The 21,284-nt window shown below is 35.2% G+C and overlaps 1 protein-coding gene and 2 non-coding genes across 17 annotated transcripts in view; 1 reads left to right on the top strand and 2 right to left on the bottom strand.

Annotated features, from left to right (window-relative positions):
* The window catches only part of LOC142345649 (cilia- and flagella-associated protein 54-like), a 129,839-nt gene that overhangs the window by 21,142 nt on the left and 87,413 nt on the right, over nucleotides 1-21,284 (bottom strand). For 7 of the 15 annotated variants that reach the window (XM_075397830.1, XM_075397828.1, XM_075397827.1 and 4 more), the window contains 11 exons: nucleotides 17,136-17,290; nucleotides 16,567-16,593; nucleotides 16,172-16,266; nucleotides 12,911-12,937; nucleotides 12,623-12,649; nucleotides 11,812-11,976; nucleotides 10,992-11,282; nucleotides 10,061-10,230; nucleotides 9,429-9,628; nucleotides 1,702-1,872; nucleotides 400-633 (listed from right to left, as the gene is read on the bottom strand). In XM_075397830.1, coding sequence (XP_075253945.1) covers nucleotides 400-633; nucleotides 1,702-1,872; nucleotides 9,429-9,628; nucleotides 10,061-10,230; nucleotides 10,992-11,282; nucleotides 11,812-11,976; nucleotides 12,623-12,649; nucleotides 12,911-12,937; nucleotides 16,172-16,266; nucleotides 16,567-16,593; nucleotides 17,136-17,290 — 1,562 coding nt within the window. Of the gene's footprint in view, nucleotides 1-399; nucleotides 634-1,701; nucleotides 1,873-9,428; nucleotides 9,629-10,060; nucleotides 10,231-10,991; nucleotides 11,283-11,811; nucleotides 11,977-12,622; nucleotides 12,650-12,910; nucleotides 12,938-13,335; nucleotides 13,372-16,171; nucleotides 16,267-16,566; nucleotides 16,594-17,135; nucleotides 17,291-21,284 lie in introns of all 15 variants that reach the window. The other 8 variants (XM_075397834.1, XM_075397842.1, XM_075397831.1 and 5 more) reach the window with 7 other exon arrangements.
* Nucleotides 727-799, bottom strand: Trnar-ccu (transfer RNA arginine (anticodon CCU)). The gene has a single exon. It is a non-coding gene; the product is annotated as a tRNA-Arg (tRNA).
* Nucleotides 2,103-2,175, top strand: Trnar-ccu (transfer RNA arginine (anticodon CCU)). The gene has a single exon. It is a non-coding gene; the product is annotated as a tRNA-Arg (tRNA).

Below are 21,284 nucleotides of genomic sequence, written 5' to 3'. Positions count from 1 at the left end.
AGGCGTTGAATTAAGACCTAACATTATACAATGAATTAAACTCAAATTTCGAATTTACTCAGGATAATTTTATTTAATAATTCAAATGATCATTTAAGATTGTTGTTAAAAACAAATATTTTTGATGGGGGTTATCTTTCGAATGTGTTATTAAAAATTGTTGTTTGATATTTTGATTTAGATTATATATTATATAAAAGAAGTCATGTCAGTGACAAAGATCATTTTCACGCAAAAGTCGCGAAAGAAAATTCAATCTACTTTCAATCAATTTGGGTATTTGATTATTTTTATTTCAAAAACTTTATATATTGGTCCAATCTCCAGTTCAAATACACAAATGGTGTATCACCATTAGTTTCCGAAGATTTACATTTTCTTTCAGAATCTACAACTCACCCCAGGTCGTGATTGAAGTAATACGAAGCAACAATAGCCTCTTTAAGCGGTACAACTACAGTCCGGGCATCAATTTGTCCCAGAATAAACAACTGCCTCAGTGCTCTTCCCTTTTGAAATAGGATTTCTGCCTCCAAGTTTGGCTGTTGCTGAGACATAGCCCTGGCGATACTCAACGCTGTTGACAGGAGTCCAACTGCTTTTTTCAGAGTGCTGATCTTCATGGCTGACTCTCTGCAACAAAACCCAAAATTGATTACAGAGGTTTTCAAACATCTTTAAACATTCGTTGTACTTAACAAAAACTTGCCCATGTACTCTTGCGATTACCCACGGCGAGATTCGAACTCGCAATCTTCCGGTTAGGAGCCTGACGCCTTATCCATTAGGCCACGCGGGCTGCGATAAGAGCTGCGAATTATTAGTCCAGACGTAGTTCCTCAAATTTATATCTCAAAGTGACCGAGACATACCGACAGATGGTGGATCAAACTGATCTTACTTAGAATTAACATGAAAATGAGCGTGTTGATGTTCATTTGCAAACCGAGAATCTTCGAATATTCGGTAGCGTTACGCAGCTTTACGTGTAGGTTTATCGTACCCTGTTTTAGACATTGCCCCAGTCAAAATCTGACGGTTACCTGGCGAGATCTTGCAAGAATCTTTGCAAGAATCTAGCAAGATTACGCATCATCTTGCAAGATCTTGTAAGATAACCATCCGATTTGCAAGAGTCTTGCAAGATAACCGTCTTGCAAGAAGCGCCGGAAACGTGCCTTTAGCTGCTGCATGGGCATCTTTAGTTTCTTCGAAGATTAGAGAATAGGATTCGACCTATTCTCTAACATCCAAAGACTTCTGAAAAGACTTAAGAAAAATCTGGGGTCATTGTTCACTAAAAATACACTGATCAGCATCATGTTCATAATTCGGACAAAAGAATTTTTATACGGCATTCGGGTCAAGGCATTGTCGTTTCATCGGCGTTTATACGATGTTTATTGATATTATTTTCAATAAATTTGGCATTAGGTAAACAAAGATCTATATATAATCCCGTACCAGCTTAAGGAGCACAATGTTCATATTACGGGCCAAAAGGCGCACGTGTCATGGTAGCCGGCTATATAACAACACAGCTTATTCTAACTGGGTGACATACAGGAGCGTGCCGTAACTGGTGGTCTATTTGGAGAGACTAGATCCACAAAGTAAGAACTTCTAGTGAGAAAAGTAGACGCAAGCAAGCGCATATGTCTAGGATCAATGCAAACATGCATATAAACATAATGTGATTACCTTATGGGGTCGTATTTGACAGACATCCTGCAAAGACAGTGGCCCAGTCTCAGTTTAATATGAGCTAGCAGGGGCAGGTAAGTAGTTGAGAAAAGGTTCTTGATTGGTGCCTGGATTGTAGAGTATGCCTCATCTTCTCTTCGCTTCTCCATTATCTCGCCGTACTTGAAACTGAAAAAAAAAACGAAATTAAGATTTATGAGCTTCACAAATATTCTTCAGAATTTTTGAAATAACAATGAATAATTACAACATTTTGCTTTTGAAATGCAAAATATTTAAGCCAATAAAATATTACAGTAATGAATTTAATGAACGAATTTAAATTTCGACAGCTTTAATAAGAGCAATTTTGAGGAATAATTTATTAAGCATACAATACTCAGCTCTAAGTTTTCCAAGCCCGCGTGGCCTAATGGATAAGGCGTCCGGCTCCTAACCGGAAGATTGCGAGTTCGAGTCTCGCCGTGGGTAACTTTTGCAAGCCTTGCAAGCAAAAATATGTACTATTTTTCATAATTTCAGTTATCCCTGGAAACACTTTAGCGTATGTATCCAATATAAAAGTTGGATCTAATCTTATTCGGCCCCAATGTTTTTATGCCCCCACTTACAAATTAATTGTGTGTTGTTATATAGCAAGTTGCCAAAAAGAAATAAAAGCAGTGCCCTGGGGTAGGAGGCGTAAAAGTTATATGCCCTCCAAGTTGGGCGGACAGAAGAGATTCGAAAAATTTTCTACTGTTATCGTCAGGTTTTTGATTGGCATGAATAAAAAGAGCAAAAATTTTTGTAAAACATTCCTAAAAATAGTCGGTAAATGGCCGGAAAATAGAAAATAACAGAATTTTTTAAGTGTCAAATTGTTTTTGATTGGTGTGTAAATTCTGCATATTCGGTTAGATTCCAAAATTACATTTAACTCAACTTCTAAACGGAATGCTTTTAAGCAAAATACTAATGCCAGCTACCAATCGCTTAAATGAACTTTGTGAACCTAATGCACTATGACATAATGACTTTATCGAGGCTTTATCGGTTTATCCCGTTCTTTTGATTTTGCACTTTTGACATTGACCGTATTCAGTACATTATGCCATTCAATTTGTGAAAGAGTTTAAAATCCACTCAGTTGAAACAATGAGTGAAATAAGTCAAGTCAAGCGTGAAAATTGTGACTTATGTCAAACGAAAAACATGATCAAAAGGTAAAGCGAATAAAAAACATAGCAGGACAAGTCCTGAAATGCAATTCAAAGAGTTGTAACAACTTATTACCTGAAAATCATTTACTCCGCTTCAAAATGCTAATGAGAGCTGATAGTAATGAGACCAAGCAATCAAAAAAGAACAGAACAACAAAAACAAGCAAGACTAAAAATTCAACTTTTTCTGAAATGAGAGAATCAACATCAAAAAACAACTGTTATGAGCTCAAACTGCAAACTATATTCCTCTAGTTCTCATCAGAAACTTGCCATTAAATGTCGATGAGTCCTCTCACTATTAATATTTAATGATAAGACCAAAAATCGCAACAAAACTCGCTCAAACTTTTTGAAAACACTTCGTATAAAATCACAGAACGCAACAGCTACTAAAAGATAAAATTACATCGATTAATTGAGTCCTCCAATGACCACCCCTGAGACCTGTCATCAATGAGACTAAGCAGTAAGACAGCAATAAGTACAACAAACACTAACAAAATTTGAAAAAAAAATCACTAAGATTTTTAAAAAAAAGAACAAGCGTAACAGTCACAAAAAGCAATAGCTATGAACTGAAATGAATTGAATTGCTTTAGTGTAAAATGTTTAGCAACGAATGAGACCTGTCGGTAACGAGACTAAGTAAAGGCGACAAAGTTGAAAAGAAAAACTAGCAAACCTCAAAAAATTCGATAAATATTATTTAAAAAAACTAGTGTCAAAGTCATAGATAGCACTAGCTTTGAAAACGATTGGCACTAGCCTCAAAATGATTAATTTAACCCCTATTAGCACCATCAGGGACCTGTTAACATTGAAATTGAAAAATAAGACACCAAAAAGTACAAAAATTACTTGCAGATCTCAAAAACTCACTCAAATTTTTTTGAGAAAAAGTAGTGTCAAAGTCATGAAAACAACTAGCTATTAACTCAAGCCAGTGATTAGAGTATTGATTAGCAACCAATCAGACCTGTCATTAATGATAATAAGAGATTCAACAACAGATAATTTTTTTAAAAAAAAAGGGGGACAAAATCTAAAATTCACGAACATTTTATGACAACTAATAGTGGCAAAGTCATAAAAAGTTTTAGCTGCCCCCTACTGAAATCAAACAAAAGCAAATAGGCACCATTAGAGCACATATGTACCGTCTTAAAAGCACTGAAGGAGAGGAAATTCTGAAAACTGAAGTCAAATTGACGCACCGTGGAAAAACCATCTCAAAAACTGACAAATTGTTCAAACACCAATTTCTCACTCCACTTTAAAGGTATTTTGTCACGGATCAAACCTACTCAATTTTTCGTTCCATTTACTATTTCAGTGTGGCCAAAATCACCACTCTAATTTGACTTCTCACTGAAGTGAAAAAACCGAAAAAGCGTGAACAGATTTTAAAAAAAGACAGCGCACCAATACAATTCAAATTCCTTGAACTATAAAAATAGGAGAGCGCCTAAATATAGCCGCTGAGAGGTTGAGGGCGGCTATTAATAAATTACACAATAAATTGTTCCCACACTTTTTTTTTCAATTCCGATTTCGTTAATATCTAAAACATTGAGTACACTCACAAAATTCTTTAAATTCAAAGACAACACTTAAAATAAAAACCGAAATGTTTTGAATCCATGCTTAATGAAATTTTCTGTTACTGCTAGGCTCATATCAATCAATTTTAACCGTTCTCTTCTGGATTAAATTGTTCCACAGGAATTTGAAAAAAAATTAGAAATCGTGATGATAAATTGTAGTCATAGAGTGATGGTTTTTTTCTTTCCGCCCAAACTTGCCGAGCATTGAGCCAAGAGAAAAGATACACATACGGCCTGGAGCTCAAAAGGTCTTCGCACTGTGTTGGAGCAGCTGTTTTTCCTCTACACGATGTCAGAATTATTAAAAAAAAACAATCGACTAACGTCGGGCGAAACGCTCTCAGACGCCTGGCGAGCGGTTGGAATCATCAGTAGTTAGCTGGGGTTTAGAGAACCTAGATTATGATATGTCTATTGGTGTGTGTCTGAGTGACCACGTGTGGGTGAGCGTTCCTGCGTGTGTTTGCGTGCGTGCGTGTGCGCTTGTACCACAGTGTAAGCGTGTATGCGAGCGAGTTTGTGCGTGTGTGGGGGTGTTTTTCTGCGTGTGCATATTTATTTGCGTGTGTATGTAGGGGTGGGGGTGTGTGTGCGTTTGTGTGTGTGCGTGCGTATGTGTGTAAGTGTGTGCGCGCGTGTGTGTAGGTGTGTGTGTGTGTGTGCAGTGTGTGCGCGCGTGCGTATGTGTGTGAGAGTAAGTGTGTGTGTGTGTGTGTGTACGTGTGTGGGGTCCGATGGATGTGGGTGTTCTCATGGGCGTCAAGTGCGAGTGGTTGAGGGTGGAAGGGGAGGGGTGAACGAGTAAGGGATTGAGTCAAGTGATCTAAAAGGTCAAAGAACTTACTCTAATATCTTTAATTTATGATAGGTTTAGCATTTCAATTGTTTTGTTTTCTTCAAAATCTATTGCTTCCACCCAAAATCTACAAATTATAAAATCTACCAGAAAAACCCTAAATACCTGATCATCAAGCAGAGGCAAAAACGGGTGCAAATTTGGCAGGAACGTTGAAAAACAATTTTCATTACAATTTTGAAAGCGTTCGATATTAAAGTCGGTTTGAACAAAACACAATATTAAATTTGGCGAACCTAGAAGGGACCTAGATTTAGAAAATATTTATAATTTGAAAACTCTCAAGCAAAAATAAATCTCGCAAAAACAAGCGAATGCAGACTATTGCGATCCAAAAACGATCAAAAATCGCTTTTTACACTATGAAGTTATGAATTCTTGTGTGCCGTTTTCTGAATTTCTGCTAGGCTCAATAGTGAGGGGACTCTATCGCCCAGAAGATCGATCAAATAAAATAAACCAAAGGTTTTGAATTGGGGAAGCAAGCGTTACTTTGTTACTCTGCAATTTCCCCTCTTCCACATTTGTATGCTGTTGCAAATTAGATTGCCTTAAAATAAGTTAATTCACAATGGGGCTCGTAATATCAATTCTAGTTATATGAATAACGTAAGTTAAAAAAATTACTTGCACATCATTGTAAAAAACAAATTCAAGACAATTTATAATAGTAATTACAATAATAATACCAATATCCGTGGTTCACTTCCCAAATGAACTAATTCAAAACAGCTCACAGCATCCCAACTGGTCTTGCAATTACAAACTTCCAGAGTTCAATCTCACTCTCAATCTCTTCCCACACTATCTTTTACAGCTTAGTCCCACTTAGCAAAATACTTTCTCTCGCTTGTGCCATTCCAAACTTCTGAAGTTCTCCCAAAATCTGCCTCTGCCAAAATTTCTGTGTCACCTCAATTTATACTCAACCAATACGATCTTATCTTAAGCAGACAAACCTTAATCTCTTAAGTAAACATTGCAACTTACGCTTGAAATCTGATACATTCTGTAGGAGGGCTTTGTCTGCTATGCAAACAAATCAATATCAAATTATGCTCTGTCACTCAACTGCTACCAACCATTGTTCAATTTTCTCCTTATCTTAAGTACGCGACCTTTGGACTCTTATGTAAACAAAACCACTCCGCTTTATCGCATATATGCACTTGACATTTCAATCAGTGTTTGCTTAGTAAACATTGAACGTTGCTCTGAAAAGTTCTTATTCCTCTATTTCAGCTATCAAATTAACTAGCTGCAGTCAATCCCTGTCAAACATCATGTGTTGAATAAATAAATAATCTCAACCCCACAGCCAAGAGCATTTGCCATTCTGAGCTTTCTCAACATTTCATGTAAATCCCTGTAATTATACATGCCGAAAACTCTAATAATCCTAAAAGCCCACAATTTGACCTCTAGGGGTCAATCAGGGGTCAATCATCCAAGATGAAGGGTCAAATTGATAAAACTAATTATTGTCTTGGAAAGTCCTACCATAGTTACACCTACTCAGAAAATTTTATGGCCTAACTCCCACTAGAGCACGAGCAATGACCGCGCACACTTTTCATCGACCTCCCAGATGAGTCCAAATTTCCAAACTTAATAACTTGCGAAGCAGTAGTCAAAACGTCTTCGGGTAAATTTTTCTAGTAAACATAGGGAGCCACTAACTTGCCTGCCAAATCTCATGACCAACGGATCAGCCGTTGCGAGTCGTTTGCAATTCGAAAGTTTTTTAAGGAGTCGTGCGTGCCGAAACCCGAAAAGTCGAGTTCGTCAAAAATGACCGGGTGGGTATTTTTTGTCACTAACTGTCTCAGGTTATCATATTAACACCATTTCAAACTCATTCGGCCGCCCAAAAAGGCCAATTTCTTGTTTTCGGCACTCGGGTCGTCCCGCAGCACCAACTTCCGGTCGGAATCTGGGATTGAAAATACACCAATCGAAAGCCCTTGAAAAGTTACACTAACCCTCCAAAAATCATAGGGCTACGACCAATACTCCACGAGCAATTCAAATTTTACGTTCCGCAGCACGAGCGTGCGCTAATTCCGTGCAGGTTGGTATGGGGTCAGATCTGACATTAATATCGGATTCCTCGTACCCAAATTAGTCTATCCCCCCATTTTCAGGTCAATCCGACTTCAACTTTTCGAAAAAATACTATTTCAATTTAGGTGCTAACTACATTCCTGTGATAATTACCAATATACTCAAAAATCACCATTTTACATCCTAAACCCTTCCAAGATCATGCAAAAACCTTAATTCATACGTGCATTAAATTACGACTGATTAATCGCCTCATTTCTGACTCAAACATTCATATTTCACAGTAAAATACCTAAAAACTTTCAAATCACGCTACTTCCGGTGTTAATAATTGGTGTCGGGTAGTCGGATTGGCCTGAAAATTATACTCGCAATAGAGGACCATTAGGGGTCCCTCCCCATCATTGACCAGTTATCAACCAATAACTCCTTCCCATCCCAGGGGGGGTCGGACAACTATTTAGAAAAACTGATAAATTGACTTTTCTTACTTCAAAATGCAAATAATTTTCTCCCACAACCTTCTAAACCTTTGCCATGATTACCCAAAACATTACTGCACAAGTTTATGCTATTACGACTGCTTTATACCGTTAATTCGTCCAAAAACTATCAAATTTATACTGCAAAATATCAAAAACCGTCGAATAACACCACTTCCGGTGCTAAAAACTCTGATCAAAAATACCGTAATCGGCCGCGCATCCCTATTATATATGGAAAATCATCAGGGCAACAACTCCACAAAAATTTCAGATTCCAATGATGAACATAAATTAAAAAGTCGGGGGTAAGAGGTTTGGGAATGCCCATTATTTTGCAAGTTCTAAATCGCACTTTCACTTACTTCAAATTGAAATTCCAATTCTGTTCAAAGTATCTAGTTCACTTCAAATGTTCGTTCTCTGGTTTTCTTCTAATTTTAAATCAATCATTTCGACTTTGGCCTGATACACAAATACAACTTTGCTAAGTAAATGAAATATATCGACAGCTCAATATGCTTTTGTTCATTAATTTGTTTGTTTAAGATATATCACTCAACTCACCTCTCTGGCGCCTTCGAAACAATAACCTTTTAAAAAAAAGTTTGCTTAATGCACCTAATTAACTTGTCTAACTTGACCTAAATTATCTATCTTACTCGCAGTTTCTCCTTGAAAATTCCCTGCATCTTACATTGTGTATTTAGTATATCGTGAACTTTGGAGAAATTTAATTCATAAAACACTGCACTGCGTCTTGAGCAATTTTGGTTTGCGGGCTTCTTTCCACTGAAAGTCAAATTGGAACCGAGAAAAATTGGTAGGAAATAGAAATTTCATAAAATAGAAAAATTGGTAGGACATAGAAATTTCATAAAATAGAAAAATTGGTAGGAAATAGAAATTTCATAAAATAGAAAAATTAGTAGGAAATAGAAATTTCATAAAATAGAAAAATTGGTAGGAAATAGAAATTTCATAAAAGAAAAAAATTGGTAGGAAATAGAAATTTCATAAAATAGCAAAATTGGTAGGAAATAGAAATTTAGAGAAATTTAATTCATAAAACACTGCACCGCGTCTTGAGCAATTTTGGTTTGCGGGCTTCTTTCCACTGAAAGTCAAATTGGAACCGAGAAAAATTGGTAGGAAATAGAAATTTCATAAAATAGAAAAATTGGTAGGAAATAGAAATTTCATAAAATAGAAAAATTAGTAGGAAATAGAAATTTCATAAAATAGAAAAATTGGTAGGAAATAGAAATTTCATAAAAGAGAAAAATTGGTAGGAAATAGAAATTTCATAAAATAGCAAAATTGGTAGGAAATAGAAATTTATAAAATATAAAAATTGGTAGGAAATAGAATTTTCAAGGTCTAAATTAATTGCAAAAAACTTTGATTAATTAAGTAAACTGCAACAAAAGCATTTGTTTCCGATCGCAAAACTATTTAAAAATTGTAGATGAAATATGTTAAGGGTGGTTTATTTTTATAAAAGCTAGCTCACCCCAAATCCACTGCAAACTGAAGTGCCTCCGAGTATGTCTTGTAGATACTCTCTGCCATCCTGTCATTCTCGACATCGTCTTCTGTCTTCCGGAACCAGTCCAGTGCCTGTAGGTCTCCATGGAGGACTTTGGCACAGATGAATATTCTGTACTCGTAAACTGAGGATATTATGTCACCCTCCAGGGCACCAATGCAGTCCTAATCATAATTGTCAATTTTTACACACAGTTATAGAAGTTTTGACAAAATTTGGAAAATGACTAAAAATCAGTAAATAGCAGATTTTACTTTTTACCTTTTGATGTATGCTCAAAAGTAATATACTTCGAGAGTTGATAATTGTAGATAATTTTTTCTCTTAAAACGAGTTTAACTTTTTTAAAATCCAACCATTTAAGTTGCGTCAATTTCAAAACGTGTCCCAAAATAGATTTTATAAGGTCATGTTAAATTACAGAAGCAGAAATAGCTAGAAAAACCGTTTCAAGTTAAATTTACAGCTGGCAATGATCTTTTACATCAAGAAGTAATTAACTCCAGCTATTAGCTGTATCTTTAAATCTACGAAGTTCATCAACTATAATAAAAAATGTCAGACACTAACATGTTTCTACAATGACTTGTACTAACCACGAGGTTTTCCATGATGTTGGGAATGGGTTTTCCCTCTTTGATGTCTAAGAGAGTGGCCAAGTAGAGATACTGGGCAGTGAGGCTGTTGTCCTCGTACTTCTCTGCCTCCAACACTCCCTCTGCACAGTGCATACGACATCGTCCCAACTCGTCAATCCACACTTCGCCTGAAATGAATGATACAAAAATTTAATGCCAATAAGACTTTTTGTACTGAGAATTGAGCATTTTTACAGAAAACGTTGAAAATAAGTGCTGCAAATGTAACTAGGCACGGCAAAGAATTATGAACTAAGTTTTCAATCGGTAATCGTCTCAGTAGCACATGAGCATCTCTTTCTTTTCTGATGTCGAGAAAACCCCCGAGATTGAACCACATGATTGGCAGTGAGTTTTGAAGTTAAACAGTCAAAGAGACCACAGAACAAAAACTCGGAAAATTGTTTACAAGAAATCAGGCACCGTTTTTTGTCAAAACCTTAATTATGATCTGATTTTAACAAGTGACCAAAATATTTCGCAAGTTCTGAAATAAATCTGAAGACGTGCGAAATAAACCACATGAACGGAATCTTATAGCCAAAGAAAAACAAATTTAAGAACAAAGAAGAAAAAGAGATGGTGATGGGTTAAAGTATCCAATGTTAAAACTGCGCATATTTTATGATTTGATCAATATGCCTATCAATTTCCCCTAATATAGGGGTAAACACGCTGCAATCAGCCAATATTTTTCAAAAACCAAGTTTGTTCCCTTATAAATGCAATGAGTGCTCAAAAATTCCAGATTAAATATAAATATTAAAGTCACATTTGCAAAATTCATCAATAGCTTAAACTGGCAAGCTCGTCAGCTTCGCGTTTAAAATCAACTGACATTGGCCGTTTATCAATCAACATTCGTTTATGGCATTAAAAAATTTCGTACCGCCAATGGCGCCCATTTCTCGAACTTCCTCCAAGAGAGCCCCAGTCAACTCTAGTCGAATATTCATCCACAGTTTCACATCCAGACGGACTCTCGAATCAACATCCCAGAAGTTATCAGTATTGTAGCTATGGTCACTGTTGGTGAACAAAGGATGCTTTTGTAATGCATTTAGAGCTTTCATCAGATGCTGTGCTTGCTCTGTTCTCTGTTGTCTCACTTCGTAGATTCGACCCAGTCCGATAAGTGATTGAATGAAGAAGTCTAACTCGGAGGGCGAAAGATCACCGACTGAAATTGTAACAGGTGTCTACGCTTTTGTATACTGCAAAAGTTGACTACTACTGGATACAAACTAGTACTTTTTTTTATCTTGCACGCTTAGTGCTGCGACAATGCATTAACTACTCTTAGGATCTCAAACTTGGGTACCACTGAATCCTTATTCTCTCCTTATTAAACCTCAAAATTTCATCTTCCTCTTGCTAAACTTGTAAAAAAAATATAAAGATCTCTTGTTCTAAGCACTCTCTCTTGTCAAAAGTCCACAACTGACTGTTTTTAACCTGTTCAATTAAATGCTTAGTGCAAAACTCAATTATAAATATCTGGTCTGGAAGAAGCAAAATCACGGGAATACGCTCTTTACATTCTGAAATTGAATATATTCATATCTATTTTCAGAGAATTTATCTGAATACGACATAATATAGATCTAACGCGTTGCTATCACAATTTCAAACACAACAAGAAAATAAAGTGCCTCAGAGTTTTTTTTAAAATGCTAAATGGAAGTTTTATCATATCGCATCAACTTTACCTGGAGTTGAGCTTAAAGTCATGTAAATGGCGTTCAAGTCCTGATAAGCAGCATCCAATAACAACCCCGCCACTAGAGAGAAAGTAGGCTGAGAGTTAGAACTCGTCAAGACACGAGTCACTCCTGTGTTTTCGGCTTCTACGTCACTATTCGCCTCGTCCTCCTCTGAAATGTACGTAAAATGTAAACAATTTTGCTTTAAAAAGGTATCATTTGGCCTTGAGTTCAAATAGACGAATAGACAGACAATCGCCGCAGTCGCAGAGACACTTTCAAAATGCAGTTATTGGGCAATTTTGTTGGATTATAGATCTATTATCTTGTTAGATCTAGTGATTGACACTTTGAATTTGCTTCATTTGTTAAGTTAATTCGAATTCCAGATTTTTAAAATTCACATCAAGGTTGATGATGGTAATTAGCAAACGGGGTAGGTATTAAGTTTAACTCTATCACGCGTGAGTAGTGAACAAACTCAATTTGGTGATAAAATGGTGCTGGCAACTGGCGAAGGTGCGATCGAGATCAATTCTGTTCTTACAGAACGAAAGGTAAAACTGATGAACGGTTACTGTTCATCAATTTCTTTTAACCAAAATTATAGCATCGCACAGATTACATCAAACAGAAAAACGCCTTTTTGTCAACGTGATTTTTTGGGCAGTCCAGATTATGGTTGAGGGTTCGATCCCGGCCAAAAGCATTTCTATAGAGCTGGGTTTGGTAGAATTAAGGCGTATGGATTTGCAAGTACAGATTAATAGAGACAGTCCAAACATTACACGGTGGAGATTAAAGGTGTGAGACTTACTACTAAGTTTGTCGTTATCAACTGAATCTAGAAATAATATCGAAACTTATTAGACATCACTAACTAGTCGATTGTTAGCCAATCAAAATAATGAAATGAGCTTTCAGGAACAAAAAGTAGAGAAATTCAATTTCGTACAAATTGAGTAAAACTAAAATCAAGAAACTGGAAACTAATGCAATTGAAAACGTGAATTAAATAAAAGTCAGTATTTATTTTGGTAAAACCAGTAGCATTCAAACTAAAAAAACATTCCAGAGATCAGCTTCAAACCCATGCAAACTTTACCTGCTTCGATTGCACGTATTAAATTATCTGCAAAATTGAAGAAAATTATTGAATATTATTCAAAGTTTAAGATATTTTATTATAGTAGTTATGATCATTTCATTTCAAGACAAATGTTACATTTAAGAGTTCGAAGAAACGCAATGGTACTTCCATTAAAAGTTACTGATCTAATGGTGATAAAATGATAACATAGAGCAGAATTGCCAAATATTATTGTGGCGCAAGTTACTAAAATCAGTCACCTGAGACGTCACTTAAAATCAAGTCCATGACTAAATGCATCGCTAATGCTTCTAGGAGTTTTCGCTTTTTTAAACTACAGTTTTTCTGAGGGTGTTACAGATAAAATTTTTATGAATCAGAGCTTAAATCTGTTGATTTTACTACAGATGAAGTTTAAATGACGCGTGCAATTAATTTACCGACAACGATCGACGGTTTCTCCGTGTTAGTTGTACCTAGAGAATGAAAACGGGATTTAGCCAATTTGGACACCTGAAAAACACTTTATGCCTCTAAGCAGACGAAGCACAGTAAGGGAAATTAGGGACAAGAAACAGGGAAAAGGGGGTCAGGGGGATGGGATAGAAGCCGAAAACTCGATTAGGCAACACATTTTTTGTATCCATTAGGTGACAATTTTGAACTAAAGTTTTGTGGACAATAGGCAAATACCAATTAAAAGCACTACGTACTTAAAAATCAACGTGACGCTACAAAGTACAAAAGTGTCTCTAACAAATGTCTCTCCACGACAACAGCTTACAAAAATGTTCACAGCTTTTTTTTAATATTCAGCATTTCGTTTTCTGCTCATCCACCATTTATGGCAATATTTTTCTGAAACTAATTAGGATAAAGCAATGAAGCTCTTAATCAAGTTTTCTACTCTTGCCTTCGTATTTTTGCCACCTACCTTTGCCCAAATGTTAGCGAGGAGAAAAATGGTATACTTTATATGTGCTTTGTTTTGTCATTTCATGTAAGGACAATGGTTAGGGACTTTTGAGTACTTTATAGCGTCAAGTGGATTTTGACGTCATCTTAAAAATTTTAATTTTTCGCCTAATGTCCACAAAACAAATGCAGTGCAGTGTAAAAGCAGACTAATAATTAAACAAGCAAATATGAAACAATTTCTTTCAAGTTAAGCTCTAGTAAAAACTTTAAGTATATACTTACCAGAGCTAATTAATTTTCAGCTGATTGCTCCATACGACGCGTAGTCTTTACAATCAAGATAATTGCCAAAATTTTTTCAAATTTACGGAACTGTTTTGCCTGTCCTGAGCACTTAGCTCTTCAGGAAAATAATTAATTATTCGAGCGTTTTTCCGAGCGAACGACAAATATTGTGCTGATGCACATTCTTCCAACTTCTTGTTTATGAAATTACAGCTAGGACATCTAAGATTTGAAACACTGATAAAAACTCGTATGTAAATTTTAAGAAGGAACTTCTTGTTTGTTTATGGGAGGATATTAAGAATGGCTGAAAAAATATTAAGGTATAGATTTGTTTATCTGATCTGTAGCAAAAAAACTATAATTTTGCATACAAATGGCTTAGTTGATATGAGTAAAAAATTATCAGATAGAGAGATAGTCTCCAAACGTTCGTCGCGCAACATCATTCAAAGCCCATCGTATAATGGCTGATTGGCCAACAACCTTTGCGTTTTTTTTTGCCAAGGGATTATTTCTACGAGCACAATACTATTCAGATAAAACAAAAATGATTATTGAAAAACAAGTTTGTCCCGGAACTTGAAAACTTTCAAAACTGAAAAACAAGGGAAAATCGACAATTTTATTACGTCTAAAACCATTTGTAAGTCTACAAAACAATTCTAGTGCCTAAAACATTTTTGAGGCTGTATATTTTTGCCCGGAAACGGTTAAAAATTTCATTCAATAGAATCTGATTACATATTTTCCTTTTGTTTCGTTCACAAAATTGGCGAACAAGAAATTCGAATGTAAACCGACTAACTTCAGATGAATTGCAATCGAGCTATAGGCGGAGAGTAATTAAATCTAGACGGGGTGTAGTTCACAAACTTTTATAGGTGCAAAAAAAATCTTTCCATACGGGTGCTCGAACCCGCGACCTCAAGTATGACAGTCTTACATCTCATTCACTAAACCAAACCGTCATTCATTCTCAATCGCCTAAAATCTGTTTTATTTTTGCACCAAATTTTACTTTGAAAAGCGAGCAATTGAGATCAAATAAAAATTCAGATGTCAAGCGTGAAAAAGTAAACTCACTTGAAAGTAAATAACTTTCTAGATCAAAAAGCGCAAAAACGGTCAAGCAAAAACTTTTCACAAAAAGACACACACGCTTACTATAATTGCTTCAGACTTCGTTCAAGAGCAAATAATAAAATTTTTACAATACAAATGGCATAACCGCCCCCAATTAATTATGCTGAAATTGTGACATGAAAATTACGAACTTACTCTTCCCATAGCAATAAATTCAAAAACTTTCTTGTATCATGAAAAAAATAGATTTCAGCAAGGAAGGCGAACAGTTACGATTTGAAAAATCACTTGACTCTGGTCAAGCAGCAAATTATCTGCTTAATTCAAACAAATAATTTTTGTGTTCACTGCTCACTAAAAACGATCAACTCTGAAAGCAAAAAAAATGTGAAAAATTGTTCAAAACAAACTCTCCAGTAAAACTGCGCATCACACAAAACTCAAACTTAAAAAATTTTGAAAAAATATAAAAAGCTGGAAACTGATTTAATAATAATAATCAAGAGAGTTATTCAGTTTGGACATGATCCCAGCAATAATATATCAGGAGACAGGATCGGTGTTGAGAGATAACAGGATTCAAGTTGAAAATATTGACCAGTTTAACGTGTCAGTTCACAACTTACAATTAGGATCTAAATTTGAGAATGATCATGTCAATATTTTTCAACATTTGATGAAAACGAAATCGTTTTTAAAGTACATGATTAAAATCTATTTGAAAATCATCAATAATTCAATTTGTTGATGAATCGTAAATAGCAATCAGTTGTGTATTCAGTTTATATATCAACAAAAACCACAATTAAGACACAAGCGTTTTACAAATCTGAAGTCCTCAAAAGCATTGTTTTATGATTTCATTAACCTTCTGAAATTTAATTGAAAAATTAAGTCACTCGAGTCATAGTTTCACATTAAATACTCGATAGTTTCAGTACCTAACCGAAACAATAAGTTATACACAAAAAGATCTTTTACACTAACCAAGTAGTTGTTCAACTGTTCGGCCTCCAACTCGTCGAACCCGACGTTTTGGCTTCTTGTGATCTTCATCATCAGCTGAAATGAAGTCTTGCGCCCTAAAAGTAAAATAAATAAATAAATAAATAAATATGTTAGACGTTTTACCCGAGAAATATGGTTTGACAATTGGACGTGTTTGAGCAATTGGGTCAACCAAAAAGCCTGAATGTAATAAAAACTTGGACAAATAGTTTCAGTTGAGATAATATAGAAGTGATAAAACATAAACATAAATTGAAGGATGTGAGAAGTACAAAAAATTAAACTATGGGCATTGTATAGGGTATTCATTAAAATGAAATAGGTGCTTTATATACAAACACAAAACGTTTTTTCCATGGAAAGAATTTTTGTACCTGGGTTTTGGATGGGGCAATCGAATTCTAAAATAATATACTCTCAACTCAACTGAGAACCTAAAAAATGATACAGGGACTTGCACAGGTTCTTACACAAGAGATAAGCTGAGAATAGGTCGCCGCTGTTCTCATTCGGTCAGTGTATTTTCTTTGCAAAATTCACCTCGGAAATGGTGATAATAATTTTTTGAACAGTGAGATGAGTAATAATCAATGAACAATAGCTGAAAAAGGCTGCTTGGTTGAAGAAAACGCAACAGAAATTGTAAAAAAAAATGAAAATAAATTCGACTTTTGGTTCTAGTAATTTGTACGTCGGAATTATCCGCAGTAAACTGCATGGTCTTTCAAGCATAAAGATGACTTCAAAATCTTCGAATGCTTTGAAAAATTACTAGCCATCTTTCATACGCAATAAGGGGATTGAGAATATTTCTTCTGAAAACTATTTCGACCTTCAACAACTCGCAGAAAATAGATGGCCTTCTTCCAATAGCAAAAGCAAAGAGAAGGCATATAGAAACTCAGGTGTTATCAGATGTACATAATTCGAGATAGGAACTCACATTAGCTTGGAGGTGTCGGTGGGCACGCAGGAGAAGGAAGCAGCGATCGCGATTCTCAGGAATGACTGGATCGTTGTCACTTGGCATGTGAGTTCAGGTCCATAAGTGGTTGCTAAGGGGGAACTAAGTCGCTTCTCAGCCAGGATCTCCATCACCTGGCAGTACAGCATGGGGGATTTACTTTTGTTAGAGCATTGTGAACGTGATGTGATACTAATTGTTCCGACCCACTTGTGGGGGGAGGAACTATATACTCAAATGGTTTTTTTTGTTCAGTCAATTTCGGCCGATCGACATAATAATCGTAGAGAGTTGTGAGTGGTATTGTTAGAAAGCCCGTCCAGCGCCGAATATAGAATTGAAACGATTTTTGTGCTTTCCGTTTGTTACAGGGAGTTATCAAGGCTTAAAGTTTTGTGAATAGTCGACGGAAATCCGTTATTTTTTATTTTTGTCCAAATTTTCGTGAATTTTGCTAAAATTTGTTAAAACAACAATATTATTGGTTTTACTTTTCAGGACAGCGGAGGCTTGCCGATTACTTTTATCGGAGTTTTTTGGTTAATATTTAATATCAAAAATTGCTCCAAATACGCTTTTGTATCCCACTTTGCTTAAATATGCCAGAAGTAGAAACCTTACATCTGCGGTCACAATCTCTGGGAACTCAAATAAAGGCTAGGCATCCATTCGCTTCCTATAAGGCTTTCCGGAATTGAAACTTTGGCGACTTTTGAAAAATTAACTCAATTGATACACAATATGCACAACTTATTTTCGGTTTATTGAAATTTTTCATTTGCTAATTTGATCTTTTTGCAAACCTAGGGAATAAGTAATTATTTTTGTTGGACGCGCAACAAAATCAGGCTAAGTTTCGACGCATCTTGGATTCTTACAAACAATTAATATTCAGATCATATTGGGGCGCGGTCTTTTTCATAATATTTTTGCAGTTTGTAGTTTTTTTTATGTTGATTAATCACAAGAATAGATGATTTTAAAAAATAAAGGTCCAAATGACAGACCCTATTTACAACAAAATGAGAGCAAATGAGTTTATATTATGTCTTCAGAGAAAAGCACATAGTCTTTATGGCTTTGACAATGTTTTCGTAAATTTTAATTGATTTCTTTTGTTTTTCCTTCATTTGTTCGTTCTTTTTCAGTCTCATGACTTCGCCTTAAAAATCATAGATCTAATTGTCTTCCTTAACAGCTATAGAAGAACCTATATTATTCATTCAATTGTTATCTAATCCCTGTTATGACTTTGAATATATTTGTTTAAAGAGAATGTGAGTAAAGTTTGCCAATTTTTAATCTTATTTCTGTCCACAAGTAGCTTAGTCTCATTACAAACAGGGCAAAACGTATTCCAAAACAACTCAAAAATACTTTCTATGGTGATTATATGTTTAACTAATGCTGTTTTGGCTTTCTTACCTCGAAATTTCAAAAACAAAATGTGAACTTTGTGCATATTGGCTTACAATGGTTGCTATTTGTTCCCTTTTCAAAATGTCACATTAGAGAAAACTCTAATTCAAATTGAACGCGCAAAAGAACGTTTTTTTAAGATTTCAAAGAATATCCATACTTTTAACGGCCGCGAAACGGTTCTCTCGCACAATTTTGTTAGATTCTTTTTCCTTTTGCCTACAACAGTCGTTATTTTAGTTCTCATAAACTTTCAAGTGGTATTAACATTAATTTTACTGTTGCTCATGCTTTGACTGATGTCTATAGAGCTTAGAAATGTGTTCTCATAAGATTCTCGCGAGCTTTCGGGACTGGTCTATATTTGTGGTTCTTTTTTTAAAAAAAACCGTTTACAAAATAGACCCAGTTGAAATCAAATGAGACCCAAGCAAATAATTCAAATCTTTTTGTCAACCTAAAATTTTGAATAGTTTTCAGGGTCTTATAGTATTAATGACTTCAAGAATGTGGTTTCAATAAACTATTTGTGAAATTTTGGTTTCTGTCCGTATTTGTTGTTTTTTTGTCCTCTGATCATTCGGCCTCACTAATAACAAGCAAGGATGGTGTTCCGAGCAGTTGCAAAATATTTTTTTGTGATTAAAGTTGAAAATTTATGGCTGGTTTGAAACTTTGAAAATATTTGTTTTTAAAAAATTTAGCGCAATTTTGAGCTCTGTCACTTTTGTCTTATTTCAGTGTGTCAATTTTGTAGCTGTGTTTCGGTACTGGCAGGTCGCAACCGTTGTGATCCAAGACCCCATTTCTAAACTTTTTTCCACTAACGGTTTCCTGGCTCTGGTACAACAAATTTTGAAAAGTTTGTTTTGGATAATTGCCCATTTCTGAGTGTCTTGTTTCCTTGCCACATTATCACACAAATGGGGTAGCCCAATTGGTGTTGAAGATCTATTGAAGTACAGATTAATTTGTTCAGTTCCGACGGTTTTTTTTCTGATTGCATTTTTATTTTGTCATTAAGTGTTATGTATGAACATCGAGTCATGATCGTAATTAATGTTTGCTATTTTTTGATTTTTGGGTTTGTCTGATCCAGTACTATCATTAATGGCAAGTCTCGTCGGCATTTAGTCCAGCTTTCTTGTTTTCACTTAGTTGTTGAACAAAATTCGAATTTCTAGCTCTTCCTCACTTGATAAACAATTAAATCAAAATGTGGATGAGCCGTGTCGTAATATTATGTGCAAAGGCACATTACCGAGGCTCCTTGTTAGCAATATATATTTAACTAAACAAAAACTATAACCACTATTAGATGTTGTGGAGTATTGTTTAAAAGAATCTCAGGGGTCTGAATTACTAAACCCAATAACATAAACTTCATCGGATCGCAAGCACAAAACTTAAACCCTTTTTGTCAATCTGAAGTTTAAGCAGTTTTTCATGGTCTTATGCTTTTAATGACTTCAAGAGTGTGGTTTCGATTATGTGTTTGTGCAATTTTGTGTTCTGTCCGTGTTTGTTGCTTTGTCGTCTTATCATTCGATTCAGTCTCACTAATAACAAACAAAGATAGCCTTCCGAGCAGTTGCAAAGCAATTTGTTTTTTGTTTTAAGTTGAACGTTTATGTTTTTTTTGCAATTTCGATAACAATTATTTTTTAAAAATTCAGTTAAATTTTGAGCTATGTCACTTTTGTCTTATTTCTGTCAATTTTGTAGCTGTTTCGGTAAGGGCAGGTTGCACCCTTTTTCTACTGAATCAAGATCCAAATTTGAGAATGGGTTTTTTTCAACTAACGGTTTCCTGGCTTTGGTACTACAAATTTTAAAAAGTGTGATTTTTGGATATTTGCCAATTTCTTAATTCCTTGCTTCCTTGCCACATTATCACACAAAAAAAGTAGCCCAATTGGCGTTGAGGATCTATTGAAGTACAGGTTAATTTGTTCAGTTCAGGTTGTATCTAACTCCAATTTCATTTTGTTATTAAGTGTTATGTATGCACATCGAGTCTTGATCGTACTTAATGTTTGCTATGATTTGATTTTTGGGTTTGTCTGGTCCATTACTGAGCCTCCTTGTTAGAAATATATAATTCACTAAACAACAATAACCACTGTTAGATGTTGTAGAAAATTGTTAAAATTGATTTTAGTGGTCTGGAATAGCAAACTCCTCAACATAAACTTCATTCAATTGAAACGAGGACAAAGCTGACTTGCATTTTAGAAAAATTTACCGCCAGTAAATCAACCAAATGAGGTTTCGGTTATTAGCATAGTAGCATAGGCGAGTTTTGGAACCTATTTTGGTTGCGTAACTAACAAATATAAACTGGTTAATGAATAGGTCACGAAAACTGTCCTTGATCCACTCTTTTTTGGCTACTCAAGACGACGTTTTGTTTACATTTCTTCGGTCGAGTTAATTATAAGCGCAACAATTAGTACCACGTTCGCAACAATCTAACAAAAAACAATATTCAAACAAAATGAAGCATGTTCAGACAGTTTATTGGAGTTTTCTGTACTCTATAACTTCTAGAAAAAGTCTTAATGTCATCAAAATAATAAAAAAGAGGTAATCAAAAATAATATTCTTCTTAGCCAATAACACTATTTTATTTGGAACTATTACTGGACATCAAAACATTTGCCTGCTTCTTGTCCTAAGAGATCAATTTCCTGAAATAATGGCTCCGGA

This window comes from Convolutriloba macropyga, chromosome 9 (assembly GCF_964194025.1).
Source record: "Convolutriloba macropyga chromosome 9, txConMacr16.3, whole genome shotgun sequence".
In the NCBI taxonomy this organism is placed as follows: domain Eukaryota; kingdom Metazoa; phylum Xenacoelomorpha; order Acoela; family Convolutidae; genus Convolutriloba; species Convolutriloba macropyga.
The sequence above is the reverse complement of the archived record's forward strand: the minus strand, read 5'-3'. Positions and strand labels throughout refer to the sequence as shown.